At 37.5% G+C, this 15709-nt stretch overlaps 1 protein-coding gene across 2 annotated transcripts in view; it reads left to right on the forward strand.

The window, feature by feature from the left end:
- Nucleotides 1–15200, forward strand: part of LOC121385437 (cullin-1-like) — a 49485-nt gene extending 34285 nt beyond the window's left edge. For both annotated transcript variants that reach the window (XM_041516117.1, XM_041516116.1), the window contains exons 13-20: nt 127–244; nt 1236–1312; nt 3981–4112; nt 5557–5649; nt 6494–6609; nt 10230–10335; nt 12303–12416; nt 14013–15200. In XM_041516117.1, the coding sequence (XP_041372051.1) occupies nt 127–244; nt 1236–1312; nt 3981–4112; nt 5557–5649; nt 6494–6609; nt 10230–10335; nt 12303–12416; nt 14013–14093 (837 nt within the window). In that variant the 3' untranslated portion in view covers nt 14094–15200. The remainder of the gene's footprint in view (nt 1–126; nt 245–1235; nt 1313–3980; nt 4113–5556; nt 5650–6493; nt 6610–10229; nt 10336–12302; nt 12417–14012) is intronic.
- Nucleotides 15201–15709: the final 509 nt, after the last annotated feature.

Consider the following 15709-nt stretch of genomic DNA (forward strand, 5'->3'; position numbering starts at 1 on the left):
TAATGTTTGTTTTACTATTCCTACAAGTCTGTGGGTTTTGAATACATGTCACCACTACAATACATGTTCTAAGATTGGTTTTGTTTGTATTTAATTAATGATGGTGTTTTTTGTTTGTTATTCCAGCAAGCCTGTGGGTTTGAATACACATCAAAGCTACAGCGTATGTTCCAGGATATTGGTGTCAGTAAAGATCTCAACGAGACCTTCAAGAGAAGAGCACAATCAAACGGTCCTCTTGATAGTGAGTTGTGTCCCCTGTTTTCACGCTGCTCTTTCTACAGTTGTTTACCTCCTGAAGGCGCAGACCCTAGTTTCAACCTGTAAAAATTAATGCTAAGTTTGGTTGATTTACAAACCTGTAACAAATTTGGATAAAGTGACAACAGAGTGAAACGAGTCTGTGATGTTGAACGGGGAAATACTTTTAAAAATAGACTAGAGCTCGTCTCCATATCTCCATAGACGTTAATTCTCAGAAGTCTGTGCTTTTTTTGAAAATATTAGAAATGACATATTTCGTGGTATTAGAAACACCAGGATGATCAGAAAGTCTTACGGATATACAGAAATGGACAGTCTAAACCATAAAATCTAAATCATATCAAAAACATCTCTAATAGTGAAAAACATGCCATAGTGTTTCATTACTAGGGTCTGTTACAAAATATTAGCTTGAAATTAATTTTTGACAGTGAGAAGCAATCTTTTCTTCTAAAATGTAACTTTTTAAGCTTTTGTGTAGTTTTCCTCTTTTGACTTGAAAATTATATTTGGCAGTTTGAAGCAATCTTTTCTTCAGAAAATGTGTATTTTACCATGACTGCTTTAATAAGTTTTTTTATGGTGTTTTATGGATGACCGCTGTCTCAGCCTTTGCTGCACTGAATAGTTACCAAATCTCATCACTTCTGTGACTTATTAATATAATAAATATAGGATAATTTATGTGTTTTGCTTGCACGATGAGTGTGATATGATTGCAAACTTCACGAGATGAGATGTAAATCATATTTGACAAAAAAACATGAATTGTTTTATTTATTAATTAACTTTTGGCAATTTACCTTTATTTTTAAATTGCCAGCAGCAAAATAGTACTGGCTTTCTTACAATGAAGATAACACTTTCTACAGTGACGATAACACATTTTCACTCTTAACACTTTTATTTCACTGATATTTTAAGATATTTCACTAAATGTTATATAATAAACTTGATTGTTTTAATTTCAGTTGACTTCAGTATTCAAGTACTCAGCTCTGGCTCGTGGCCATTCCAGCAATCTTGTACCTTCATGCTTCCGGTCGAGGTATCCTCATTTTCTTCGTAAAGCCCCAATCAATATTATGCCTGAATGTTTTTTGGTTATTAGTCCCCTACTGTTCCAACCGTAGGGGACTATAGGTTTCGACTCTGTCCTCTAGAGGGGCAGGATTTAGCCCAATGGTAAAGCACTCACCTGATGCGCAGTCTGTCTAGCATCGATCCCCGTCGGTGGGCCTATTGGGGCTATTTCTCGTTCCAGCCAGTGCACCACGACTGGTATATCGAAGGCTGTGATATGTGCTATCCTGTCTGTGGGATGGTGCGTATAAAAGATGCCTTGCTACTAAAGGAAAAATGTAACGGTTTTCCTTTTTACGACTATGTCAAAATGACCATATGTTTGACATCCAATAGCCGATGATTAATAAATCAGTGTGCTCTAGTGGTGTCTGTTTCATTCGGTATTTGTTGTTGCTATTTGTGTTCCCGTATTTCTTTCCATCAGTATCAGTGCTAACTCTACTCGCCAAATTTGCCAATTGCAAATTTAAAAAACCAATTTGGGAATTATTTTTAATTTAAGGAAATAATTTCAAGAAATAATTGATATTTTGTTCGAAAATAACTGGATTTTTGAAGTTAGATAATTTGTTGAAAGTTTCTGCTGACCCAGAACTAGCACTAAGTATATTTATCTTTCTTTCCTTTCCTCTGTATTGACCAAGTATTGAAATAGACACTATGGTACTGTATACGTTGCTACTAATATATATATATATATATATATACAGTGGAACCTCGTTAGTCCGGACAGTATGGTTATTAAAAAAAACGTCCGGATTAACGAATTTCCAGATTACTGAAATGTACGTGATGAGTAACCTCCCTTGATTCAAAAACAAAATAAAAACCACACATTTGAATTTTAGAACCAAACAATTTTTCAACCAGTTTTGTTCTGTTGCTCAGCCTCGTGGTGTGAATAAGCGCTATTTGCCTGTCTGTGAGGCCAGTCTACTATTCAGTAGTGTACTGCCAGGTGCTTGTCTTAAAGTTAGAAAATGCGATTAAATAAAATGAAATACTGTTTAAGACATGTTGCATTGTTGATACTAAATGTTTGATTACTAGCGACAACAAGTTTTCAATTTTATTAGTCGTGTTTTGTCGTACCGGTTAATGTTGTAAATCTAGGCCATGTGGTCTAGTTCATTTCCACGAAATGGGTACGTTGTTGAGGAATGCATATTGTTTCTCGCCCCTAGCTCAGAAATACAACTCTCAAAACCGGCGTGAAACTGAATGAGCATTGTTCCACTTACGAAAGAGTCTCAAGCCAGTGTTTTGATAGCAATAACATATAAAGACATTTCCTTTGTCTTTATTTTGGGTGACTGGCAATATTCTTGAGTTGGGACACCAAAACAATTATGATCAGTATTGAGTAATAAATCATACACGCAAGTTGGGAGGGTAGTTACAAAACGAGGTCATGCGGTACCGTAGTGTATGATCAAGAGTTACCCACTTTTAAAAATAAAAGACTCCCCCCCCCCCCCCCCCCCCCCCATAAAATAAAACAGCCAGTCTGGTCATAGATCAAAGAAATTATATTTAAAAAAACAACAAACACTTGTGAACACTTGTGCTTTATCCGACTAACACTAAATAAACACAGGTGAATGGTTAAGTAAACTGCGGTGTGAAACCCTGTGCAGCCCTTTTATCTCTGTTGATTCCTTGAGCGTTAATTGGCGGATTACTTTTATGTTCAATCAGCGGCGACCGGCCAAACGAAGCAATTTGCCTTTACTTCTTACATTTGGTTCAGAATTATGACTGTCCGGTTCCGGAAGCTGAATATCTGGATTAATGAATAACTTTACTGAGAGATCGTTTTGTTTTGCTAAAAAAACGTCTGTAAAGTAAGGATTCCGGACTACTGGAGTCCGGACTAACGAGGTTCCACTGTATAGTGTATTGTAGTAATTTAGTATGTAGTACATGTGTATTGTAGTAATTTAGGGCCCCAACCCTAACACTACATATTCTTCTGTGACAATAAAGATTATTAAAAAAAAACCCACAACCCCCCCCCCAACAAAACTAGACACTAAATAACCATACTTTAAAATGTGCTGAGGTGTCAAAACATAAATATTCCTTTCCTTTTTTCTTTCTTGACCAAATGTAGAAATAGACACTGAATCTAGCTTTACTAGACACTAAATAACTTTATTAGACACTAAATAGTTTTACTAGAGACTAAATAGCTTTACTAGACTCTAAATAACTTTATTAGACACTAAATAACTTTACTAGACACTAACTAACTTTATTAGACACTAAATAACTTTACTAGAGACTAAATAGCTTTACTAGAGACTAAATAGATTTAAGGGACTCTAAATAACTTTATTAGACACTAAATAACTTTACTAGACACTAACTAACTTTACTAGACACTAAATAACTTGACTTTAAAATGTGCTGAGGTGTCATTCAACAAATATTCCTTTCCTTTCCTTCATATTGACCTAATATTGAAGTAGACACTAAATAACTACTTTAAAATGTGCTGAGGTATTGTTGGATAAAAAATAATTTCCTGTCTTCTTGACAAAATGGACATTATATATATATATATATATATATATATATATATACACACACACTGAGGTGTTGTAAACAAATGCTCCCTTGTTTTGCAGCTGGAGCAGAGTTTCCAGAGGTTTACGCAGTTCTATAGCAGTCAGCACAGCGGGCGAAAACTCAACTGGCTGTACCACATGTCTAAAGGAGAAGTCGTTACCAACTGTTTTAAAAATCGCTACACATTGCAGGTACGTATCTCGGGACGGGACGTAGCCCAGTGGTAGAGCGTTCACTTGATGCACGGTCGGTCTAGGATTGATCCCCGCGGTGGACCCATTGGGCTATTTCTCGCTCCAGCCAGTGCTCCACAACTGGTGAAACAAAGGCCGTGGTATGTACTACCCTGTCTGTGAGATGGTGCATTTAAAAGATCTCTTGCTGCTAATTGAAAAGAGTAGCCCATGAAGTGACGACAGTGGGTTTCCTCTCTCAATATCTGTGGTCGGTAACCATATGTCTCCGTAAATAAAATATGTTGAATGCGTCGTAAGTATCTCCTCAAACAGGTCTTACACTTGATTTGTTTATGTTCTAACCAATTTTCAGATGTGTGTGGTATTTACTTGAAAGTTATTAAAAACATTTACTAGTATAAATGATGTTTTTATTATCAACTATTGAATGTTATATCCATTGCATATAGAAATTAGCAGTTGGCTAATTTGGGTATGGGAAGGAGATGAACCCTGCTGAAATTTGGGGTATAAAAGTGAAAGTAGTAAGAGTATAACTTTGAATTTCATCGGGATTTGTATTTTTGACAGAGTTATGGCCCTTGCAAGGTTAATTTCTTTGAAAGTCTTTGAATTTGAAAAAAAGATTTTTTTGTCCTTGAAAGTCTTTGAATTTTAATAAAATCTTTTAAAAGTCTTTAAATTCTCACAAATCATAGCCAAAGCAATAATGTCTTTTACAGCTGCATGCATTTGATATTTTCCATTTACGAGGTTTAATCTGTCGTGATGCATATAAAAAAAGCCAACTTTTTTGCCATGGACAGCAATGTAAACGAACTGATTTGGTATTTTTATCGCATTCTATTGTCTTTGACCGCTGTATAAAAGTCTTTGAAAGGCTTTGAAAATGGCAGGGAAATGTCTTTGAATGTGTTTACCGGCCTCGGTGGCGTCGAGGCATGGGATTTTTAATCCAGATACCGACTCCAAACCCTGAGTGAGTGCTCCGCAAGGCTCAATGGGTAGGTGTAAACCACTTGCACCGACCAGTGATCCATAACTGGTTCAACAAAGGCCATGGTTTGTGCTATCCTGCCTGTGGGAAGCGCAAATAAAAGATCCCTTGCTGCCTGTCGTAAAGAAGAGTAGCCTATGTGGCGACAGCGGGTTTCCTCTAAAAACAGTGTCAGAATGACCATATGTTTGACGTCCAATAGCCGATGATAAGATTAAAAATCAATGTGCTCTAGTGGCGTCGTTAAATAAAACAAACTTTACTTTTTACTTTTGAATGTGTTTGGTCTTTAAGGCTATGAATCATGCCTTGACCCTCAGAGATAATAAAATTTATTGGACTTGTTTGGGGACAGTTATTGCTTTAACAGTAGACTCGCAATGCTTGTTGCGATATTTTTTGATATAGTATGTGTAATAGTCCGAGTGTTTTTCATTACAGGCATCTACGTTCCAAATGGCTGTGTTACTTCAGTACAACATGGAAACGACATATACCGTACAGCAACTTCTGGAAAACACACAGATTAAACAGGTACAATATTTCTCAACACTAACGCCAGTAAACGTAGTTTAAAATGTGCCCAGTTGTCAAATACATACATTCTTTTCTTCGGGAGAATTCAAAGATCAAACTGGTACAAAATTTATTTCAACGATACGTTAATAGTTTACAGTGTTCTGAGTTGTTGTTTCAAAAACTTTTTTTTCTCCCCTGTTAATGTGCAATAAAATAATGTGTAACTATTTCTCTCGATAGTAACAGTACTTGCCATATTTCAAAATGTAGCAAATGGTCAGCAACAGTAGCAAGAGCTCTCTCTGCTGTGTATCGCTCTCTCGCTCTCTCGCTCTCTCTCTCTCTCTGCTCTGTCTCTGTCTCTCTCTCTCTCTTTCTCTCTCTCTCTGCTCTCTCTCTCTCTCTCTCTCTCTCTCTCTCTCTCTCTCTCTCTCTCTCTCTCTCTCTCTCTCTCTCTCTCTCTCTCTCTCTCTCTCTTTCTCTCTCTCTCTTTGACTGTCTCTTTCCCTCTCATTCTCTGTCTTTCTGTATCTTTGTTACTCCGTCTGTCTTCCCCCAGCCTAGTGTTTTTATAGTAAACTCAATGGCAACTACCATTGCCAACATACAAAAAAACCCCAAAAAAACCCACCCCCAAAAACCCCTGTTAGAAATCAAATAACAATTTTAAAATGTGCTGAGGTGTTGTTAAACATATTAATTTCCGATTGCTGTTTTTATATAGTCATAAATGAAAATAATATATATCTATTTTATTAACTACCTACTGATCATGCAGTCAAAACGATGGCCGGGTTAGTGAAAATCTGTAATGTTTTTCAGTGGTATACTAATACAGTAATATATTGTGATGTTTCAGGAAATACTGACTCAAGTGCTACAGATATTGCTGAAATCCAAGCTGCTGGTCACCAAGGATGACGAGAATGACCTCAAACTGACCTCTCAACTGTCCGTCTTTCATTCTTATAAAAAGTAAGTGGATCTCTGCAGGGTTTTCTAGATTATGATAGCCCCACTCCCATGGCGAGTGATATTCATTGTTGGGCTAGTAAATAACTAATATTACCATACCAGACAGGGCTTGTAGATTATGGTAGACCCACTCCCATGGCTAGTGATATTCAATGTTGGGCTAGTAAATAACTACTATTGCCATGTCAGACAGGGCTTCTAGATTATGGTAGCCCCACTCCCATGGCTAGTGATATTCAATGTTGGGCTAGTAAATAACAATTATCATGCCAGACAGGGCTTCTAAATTATGGTAGCCCCACTCCCATGGCTAGTGATATTCAATGTTGGGCTAGTAAATAACAATTATCATGCCAGACAGGGCTTCTAAATTATGGTAGCCCCACTCCCATGGCTAGTGATATTTAATGTTGGGCTAGTAAATAACAATTACCATGCAAGACGGGGCTTCTAGATTATGGTAGCCCCACTCCCATGGCTAGTGATATTCAATGTTGGGCTAGTAAATAACAATTATCATGCCAGACAGGGCTTCTAGATTATGGTAGCCCCACTCCCATGGCTAGTGATATTCAATGTTGGGCTAGTAAATAACAATTGCCATGCCAGACAAGGCTTCTAGATTATGGTAGCCCCACTCCCATGGCTAGTGATATTCAATGTTGGGCTAGTAAATAACAATTGCCATGCCAGACAGGGCTCTAGATTATGGTAGCCCCACTCCAATGGCTAGTGATATTCAATGTTGGGCTAGTAAATAACTAATATTACCATACCAGACAGGGCTTGTAGATTATGGTAGACCCACTCCCATGGCGAGTGATATTCATTGTTGGGCTAGTAAATAACTAATATTACCATACCAGACAGGGCTTGTAGATTATGGTAGACCCACTCCCATGGCTAGTGATATTCAATGTTGGGCTAGTAAATAACTACTATTGCCATGTCAGACAGGGCTTCTAGATTATGGTAGCCCCACTCCCATGGCTAGTGATATTCAATGTTGGGCTAGTAAATAACAATTATCATGCCAGACAGGGCTTCTAAATTATGGTAGCCCCACTCCCATGGCTAGTGATATTCAATGTTGGGCTAGTAAATAACAATTATCATGCCAGACAGGGCTTCTAAATTATGGTAGCCCCACTCCCATGGCTAGTGATATTTAATGTTGGGCTAGTAAATAACAATTACCATGCAAGACGGGGCTTCTAGATTATGGTAGCCCCACTCCCATGGCTAGTGATATTCAATGTTGGGCTAGTAAATAACAATTATCATGCCAGACAGGGCTTCTAGATTATGGTAGCCCCACTCCCATGGCTAGTGATATTCAATGTTGGGCTAGTAAATAACAATTGCCATGCCAGACAAGGCTTCTAGATTATGGTAGCCCCACTCCCATGGCTAGTGATATTCAATGTTGGGCTAGTAAATAACAATTGCCATGCCAGACAGGGCTCTAGATTATGGTAGCCCCACTCCAATGGCTAGTGATATTCAATGTTGGGCTAGTAAATAACAATTGTCATGCCAGACAGGGCTTCTAGATTATGGTAGCCCCACTCCCATGGCTAGTGATATTCAGTGTTTGGCTAGTAAATAACTGATATTACCATGCAAGACGGGGCTTCTAGATTATGGTAGCCCCACTCCCTTGGCTAGTGATATTCAGTGTTTGGCTAGTAAATAACTAATATTACCATGCCAGACGGGGCTTCTAAATTATGGTAGCCCCACTCCCATGGCTAGTGATATTCAATGTTTGGCTAGTAAATAACGAATATTACCATGCCAGACGGGGCTTCTAGATTATGGTAGCCCCACTCCCTTGGCTAGTGATATTCAGTGTTTGGCTAGTAAATAACTAATATTACCATGCCAGATGGGGCTTCTAGATTATGGTAGCCCCACTCCCATGGCTAGTGATATTCAGTGTTTGGCTAGTAAATAACTAATATTACCATGCCAGACGGGGCTTCTAGATTATGGTAGCCCCACTCCCATGGCTAGTGATATTCAATGTTTGGCTAGTAAATAACTAATATTACCATGCTAGACGGGGCTTCTAGATTATGGTAGCCCCACTCCCATGGCTAGTGATAGTCAGTGTTTGGCTAGTAAATAACGAATATTACCATGCCAGACGGGGCTTCTAGATTATGGTAGCCCCACTCCCTTGGCTAGTGATATTCAGTGTTTGGCTAGTAAATAACTAATATTACCATGCCAGACAAGGCTTCTAGATTATGGTAGCCCCACTCCCATGGCTAGTGATATTCGATGTTTGGCTAGTAAATAACTACTATTACCATGCCCGATGGTAGTGAATTTTCTTTTGTTGTCAAATGTTGCAGTTAGTCTGTTTTGTAAATATGAATATTCTGCCCCAACCCTACCCCAATGGTAGTGTTTTTAAGCTCTTTTTCCCTCTTTAGGTGACATATCTGATTACTACTATTCTTTAGTAAAATTGTATTAACTTAAAGTAAAGTAGGGCTAGTGAATTTTTAATCGTGGCTAGTAAATTTTTTAAATCACTGATCCCATGGCTAGTGGATTTTATAAAAATTCTAGAAGCCCTGCTTTGGTAGACGTGTCATCGCTTTCATCACGATCTCTCAACTTTCCGTCTTTCATTCTTATAAAAAGTAAGTTGATCTCCAGTAGACACACCATTGCTTCCGTCACAATCTCTCAAATTTCTGTCTTTCATTCGTATAAAGGGGCGAGACGTAGCCCAGTGGTAAAGTGCTCGCTTGATGCATGGTTGGTTTGGGATTGATCCCCGTCAGTGGGCCCATTAGGTTATTTCTCGCTTCAGCCAGTGCACCATGACTGGTATATCAAAGGCCGTGGTATGTGCTATCCTGTCTATGGGATAGTGCATATAAAAGATCCCTTGCTGCTAATTAAAAAGAGTAGCCCATGAAGTGGTGACAGCGGGTTTCCTTCCTCAATATCTGTGTGGTCCTTAACCATATGTCCGACGCCATATAACCGTAAATGAAATTGGTGAGTGAGTCGTTAAATAAAACATTTTCTTCCTTCTTATAAAAAGTAAATGGATCTCTGGTAGACACACTTCATCGCTTTCGTTGCAATCTCTCAACTGTCCAACTTTCGTTTTATAAAAAGTAGGTGGATCTCTGGTAGACACACAGAAACAATTTATGGTAATCAAGACATTTAAGTCCACAGGAAGCTTGTTTCTTGTGTTTAAATTCCTCTTTAGTAATACTGTTTGTGATTTGTAGATTACTGACAAGTTTAGATTGTCTACTGACAAATGTTATTACTTTCCTAAATGCCTAAAATGGTTTAAAAGTACTGAGCCATAATTAGTGAGTATGTCATCACAATATATGATAAACATATGTGGCCTTCAGATTTCACAGTAACCATCGTTTCCGATATCATGTCGGTAGCATGTCGGTAAAATCACGGAACCAAAATTTCGCTTCCCATGATTATTATATTGAGTACGACTATTCAACGAAAATTATATTATCAGCTTTCGATGGATTCCCATGATCACAAGGCACAGAACCGAAAAAAAAATTCCCATGAAGTGTGAAATCCTATGACTTGACATACAATTGTTTGTTTTTTTTCAGCAAAAAGTTGCGAGTGAACATCAATGTGCCAATGAAAGCGGAGGTGAAGGCTGAACAGGAAACAACACACAAACATATAGAAGAGGATCGAAAACTCCTCATTCAAGTACAGTTCATTTTAGCACAATTTCTATGCTTTTGTTTCACTAATGTTCAAGCAGGCTCTCCTGGGCATACACCTCGGTTATCTTGGTTGTCTTAGGACTGACATTGGAACAAATTTTGGTATATAGCCAATTTTCGGAAGTGTAGCATATTTCCGTGAAATTCATTAACCTTTAGACTACTGGATAAATTTTTGACAAAAACCACGTTCAGTGGGTACAAGTTTGTAATTTTTACTGACATGTATTCACTTAAATGTTTTATAAATACATGAAATAAAGTTCATATATGAATTGGTAAGTATTATTTTCGTGGGTTTGTGTAAGTTTTATATTTTATATCAATTAATGGTGATTAAAATTAGGCGAAAAAAAAGAAAAAACGTTGTGTTTACTTACGGGCATTTGTGGCCAGCTGTCCAGTATTTATGTCCATTATTCCCGATAACATTGGTTTTCTGACCAGATTTTCTGACCAGAATTTACAAAACACACCCGCACTACCAATTCATATTGCAATATTTGGTAATTTTCTTTGTTAGTAAAACGATCAAATTTATGATCAAATTAGCTATCACAATCAGCTATTGATCCCTGAAAATGACTGCGATGTGCACCATTGTTGTCAAGTGAAAATACTTGCCACAAACAACTTTTTAAACTCAAAATTCCAAGCTATTTTCCACTGAAAAACAACAAACAAAAGCTAGCATGCGGTAAACTAAACTGTTTCCAGTTAACACATTTTTTTTCCCAGTGAGTGTCGTGTGCAAAACGGTGGGAAATATGAATTGGGGAATGCACTGTATACAGTGTACAGTATGTCGACTGGCGTGATGTCGGGCAAGATATCTTGCCTGCAGTAATCAGAAGGTTAAAATGTGGTTAAGTTGATGAATAGTTTATAGCCAAAGTCTAATTTTTTTAGCCATTTTGTATAAAAATTAGCAATTGGCTAACATGGCAATGTAGTGTGATCCCTGCTATCTTGTCAAGGACATCAGGGGACAATGTTTGGAAATCTACGGTAATAGAAATCTGTTCACATTTTGTTTAGTTAGGTAACTGATTGTTCAGTTAGAGAAGTAGACTTAGTACATTGGCATAAAGCATTACCTCAAACTTGCATTCAACTTTCATTTTGATGGCTGTTTTGCTCTCATGGAACACTGCGTTTCCTCGCATTTTAATCGTCCTTTCTTCCAAAATGTGTCAGATGGCACAGATTTTAACCTAGGTTTTCAAGAATTTCTGGGAACCCTCTAGATTTCCTCTTTTTTACAGTTCACTAATTCCCACCCCAGTTTAAGCAAAATAAATTACATATTGTGTAAATTGCAAATCATTAAAGAACATGTTCTTTGATACTTGGTATAGTGACTTTCAGAACAGTTAGTATGTAGCCAATAGGCTATTAGTGAGAATGTTCCGTAATTAAATGACTTGTTATATTATGTCAAATAAAACTGAAATTATTTACAAAAAAACATTTTTGTAGGAGGATTGGATGTACTACAAGGCTTCTAGAATTTTATAAAAATCCACTGCCATGGGATCAGTGATTTAAAAAATGTACTAGTCCTACTTTAAATAAATACAATTTTACTAATAGTAATAATCAGATACGTCACCTAAAGAGGGAGATTGAGCTTAAAAACCCTTAGATTGGGGTGGAAAGAGGGGACAGGATATTCATATTTGCAAAATATGTAAATATAGCATTTGACAAGGGCTTTTTTTCCACTAGCTGTTGGGCTAGTTATACTAATTATTTACTAGCCCAACACTGAATATCACTAACCATTGGAGTGGGGCTACCATAATCTAGAAGCCCTGTACTGTAGGTACTCATTTCATCCATTTGTGTTGTCCAGGACGGTGTGTTAGTGGTATACAAAACACCCATTGCTGTTAAAGAGAACCATTTCTTTACTTTGTATAACCTTTCTTTTGTTGTGATTCATTGCAGGCAGCTATTGTGCGAATTATGAAAATGCGGAAAGTGCTAAAACATCAGCAGCTTCTAGCCGAGGTTCTAAACCAGTTGTCATCGAGATTCAAACCCCGAGTGCCTGTAATTAAGGTAAACAAAATACTGCATCTCTTTTCATGATATTCGAACAAAATATTCAGTCACTTATAAATGAGGGGCAGGACGTAGTTCAGTGGTACAGCGCTCGCCTGATGCGCGATCGATCTAGGATCAATTCACGTCGGTGGGCCCCATTGGGCTATTTCTCATTCCAGCCAGTTCTCCACAACTGGTGTAACAAAGGCTGTGGTATGTATTAATTTGTCTGGGATGGTGCATATAAAAGATCCCTTGCTGCTAATCGAAAAAAAATAGCCCATGAAGTGGTGACAGCGGGTTTCCTCTCTCAGTATGTGTGGTTCTTAACCATACGTCCGACGCCATATGACAGCAGAGAAAATGTGTTGAGTGCATCGTTAAATAAAACATTTCCTTCCTTTTAATCGGATCTGGAAAAGCAGGTCTCTTAGAAGTGACTCGTTTCAATCAGTGCTCCACGACTGGTATATCAAAGGTCGTGGTATGTGCTGTCCTGTCTGGGATGGTGCATATAAAAGATTCCTTGCTGCTAATCGAAAAGAGGAGTACGTTTCTTCTCTAAGACTATGTTAAAATTACCAAATGTTTGATATCCATTAGTTGATGATTAATAAATCATTGTGCTCTAGTGGTATCGTTAAACAAAAACAAACTTTACTTAGAAGTGAACATGTTTCCTTTCTCAATATCTGTGTGGTTCGTAACCATAAGTCTGATGTCATATAACTGTAGATAAAACGTGTTTAAGTGTGTCAAGAAATAAAACATTTCTTTCTTTATTTATGAGAGTTGAACATTTTTTAAAAACCCCATCTATGGGTTACACAAAAAACATTTAGGTTACCCATTTCCTTTTTACATGAGACATTGTTTTCATGTAAATGATGTCCTATGTTTAAATGTGCAAAAGTAAGATATAAGTAACATGAGTAATGTGCAAACGAAACGATGATTCTCGCAATTTGCAGAGGCCTTGAATAGATCAAATCAAATTATGATGCATGATGGTGAATATACAATGAACTGACAACAGCAAAAAAAGAAAAAGAGTTAAAGTTTGTTTTGTTTAAATACACCAATAAAACACATTGATTTATTAATCAGCTATTGGATGTCAAACATGAGTAATTCTGACATAATAGACTTAGAAAGGATACCTGCTACATATTCCCATTCGTAACCAGGAATCGTTTATATGCACCATCCCACAGGCAGGATAGCACAAACCATGGACTTTGAATTATCAAATTACCAGTCGTGGTGCACTGACTGGAACATGCTTTTATACTAAAGGAGTTTGTTTTTATGTAAGTTAAACAAATGTTCAGTTCTCACACGTCTAGAACGATTTTTCACACTTGTAAATATTAACAGCTATATCCCAACATTTTGAACTGTTTGTGCAGTTCATGAATGTTTCAGTTATTTTATTGATCCATGTAAATTCAGTAACTTGTTAAACTGTCCCAGAATTATTGTTTATTTGTGTGCATGTGTGTGCGCGTATGTGGGTTCGTGCATACGTGCTTACACATTTTGGTGTGCATGTCTCCTGTTTTTCTACTTCACGTTTCACCCAATTAAATTATATTTATTTTTCTCTTTCAGAAATGTATTGACATTCTTATTGAGAAAGAGTATTTAGAACGCGTCGAAGGACAAAAGGATACATACAGCTATCTTGCCTGAGATTTCTCTCTCTCTAATCTGACTAGGAAAGCAAATCTATTTTTTGTTGATCAAAATGTGCACATAGATCGATCTGAACAAGCAGTCCAATATCGACACAACCGTGGTAACTGGAACTCAGTCATTTGAGGGTATTTGTGTCACTGGATCCAGACACGTAACTTGGATGTAAATATGTGCAATTATGGAAAACTTGGTCTGGAAAACACATTGTCAGTGTTGAATTTTTTTTTTTTTCATTTGATAAAATAATTTTGATTCATAACCCACACTGGCTCTTCAGAAAAAGAAAATCAACAAAGGAAGTTCAGTCTGTTCAAGTTTTGTGTCGTCGAGCCATTCAATTCAGATGGAAGACTCAGTGCCTGCTGTTTTCACCACCCCCACTACCCCCCACCCTCCCCAGATGAATAGAATTGACATCAGAGGTAGTGGGACCTTCAGGCGGCTAGTTAAAACATTATGTTATTTAACATCTTATTTATAAAACGTAATTTCAATGCCTTAACTAAAGGTATACCAGGCATGTGTGCAAGACAGATGAGGGAGGCACGGAACATTTTGTTTTCAAAATCTTGATTAGTGATATTTCTAGGCAATTGAAAATTGATTAGCAACTAGTGTTTAATATTTTAAAATTGTGTAGCGATTTCTGAAACTTGCGTAGCAAATCGCCAAATCGATACTGAACAAAATGTTCCCTGGGAGGTTGGTTGTGGGTGGAAAACCGCACTGTTCCAAACATGTTTTCTTTTATTTAAAATGTATTTTCTGGGGGAGCATGACCCTGCCCACCCTAAAAACTTCGCTCACCGCAGTCTAGACCCGATCCCCGCACAGTTTCCTGCACATGTGCCTGCATACGTTCCCATGTTTGAGATGTGGCTGTATAGCTAGTACAGAGATGTGGTGGCCATCTTGAAATGGGGTACTGTAATTCTTGTAAGATTTTTCATGTTCACATCCATAACTGATAACATTTCAGGACCCATATTCACAAAACATTGTAAGCCTAGTTTTACACGTAAACAAAAATCTACGACTGAAGAGCTATTCACGAAACAATGAAAATGTAAGTTACGTGTAAAGTTGGACGTAAATATAAGAGTGCCTCCGGTTACAACTAATGCTGCACGTAAGTTGTGTACATATAATAAATCAAGCACGATCGCCGTTATTTACTATTATTTACGGAAACTGGCAGCATTTGCAATAATTAAGCAGTTTGCGATGGCGATGGCCCACGGATTGAACATATTTTTGTGGGTGATCAAATGGATGTTTTCGACTCTGCCAATTTCTCCTGAGTTATCTTTCCTTTTTAAGAAATGTCCTCAAGTTCGTACCAAAATGCGTATCCTCACCAATACCAAAATGCCATGGTTCACTGTTTGCGATGTTATTGTTAGCAGACGACAAACAAAATTGCGTTTTGCGCATTTGTTATTTACCCGGTAGCCATTGTTGCTAATTTGTTTTTTAAATTACTCCGGTGAGAGTGTTACATCGTAGATTTACGTCCAACTAAGTTACATTTACATTTACGACCGTCTTTGAGAATAAGGTGCTTCTTGCACGTAAACGTAAATCTACGGCAGACGTAAGTGCTACTCGTA

This window comes from Gigantopelta aegis, chromosome 11 (genome assembly GCF_016097555.1).
Source record: "Gigantopelta aegis isolate Gae_Host chromosome 11, Gae_host_genome, whole genome shotgun sequence".
Taxonomy (NCBI): domain Eukaryota; kingdom Metazoa; phylum Mollusca; class Gastropoda; order Neomphalida; family Peltospiridae; genus Gigantopelta; species Gigantopelta aegis.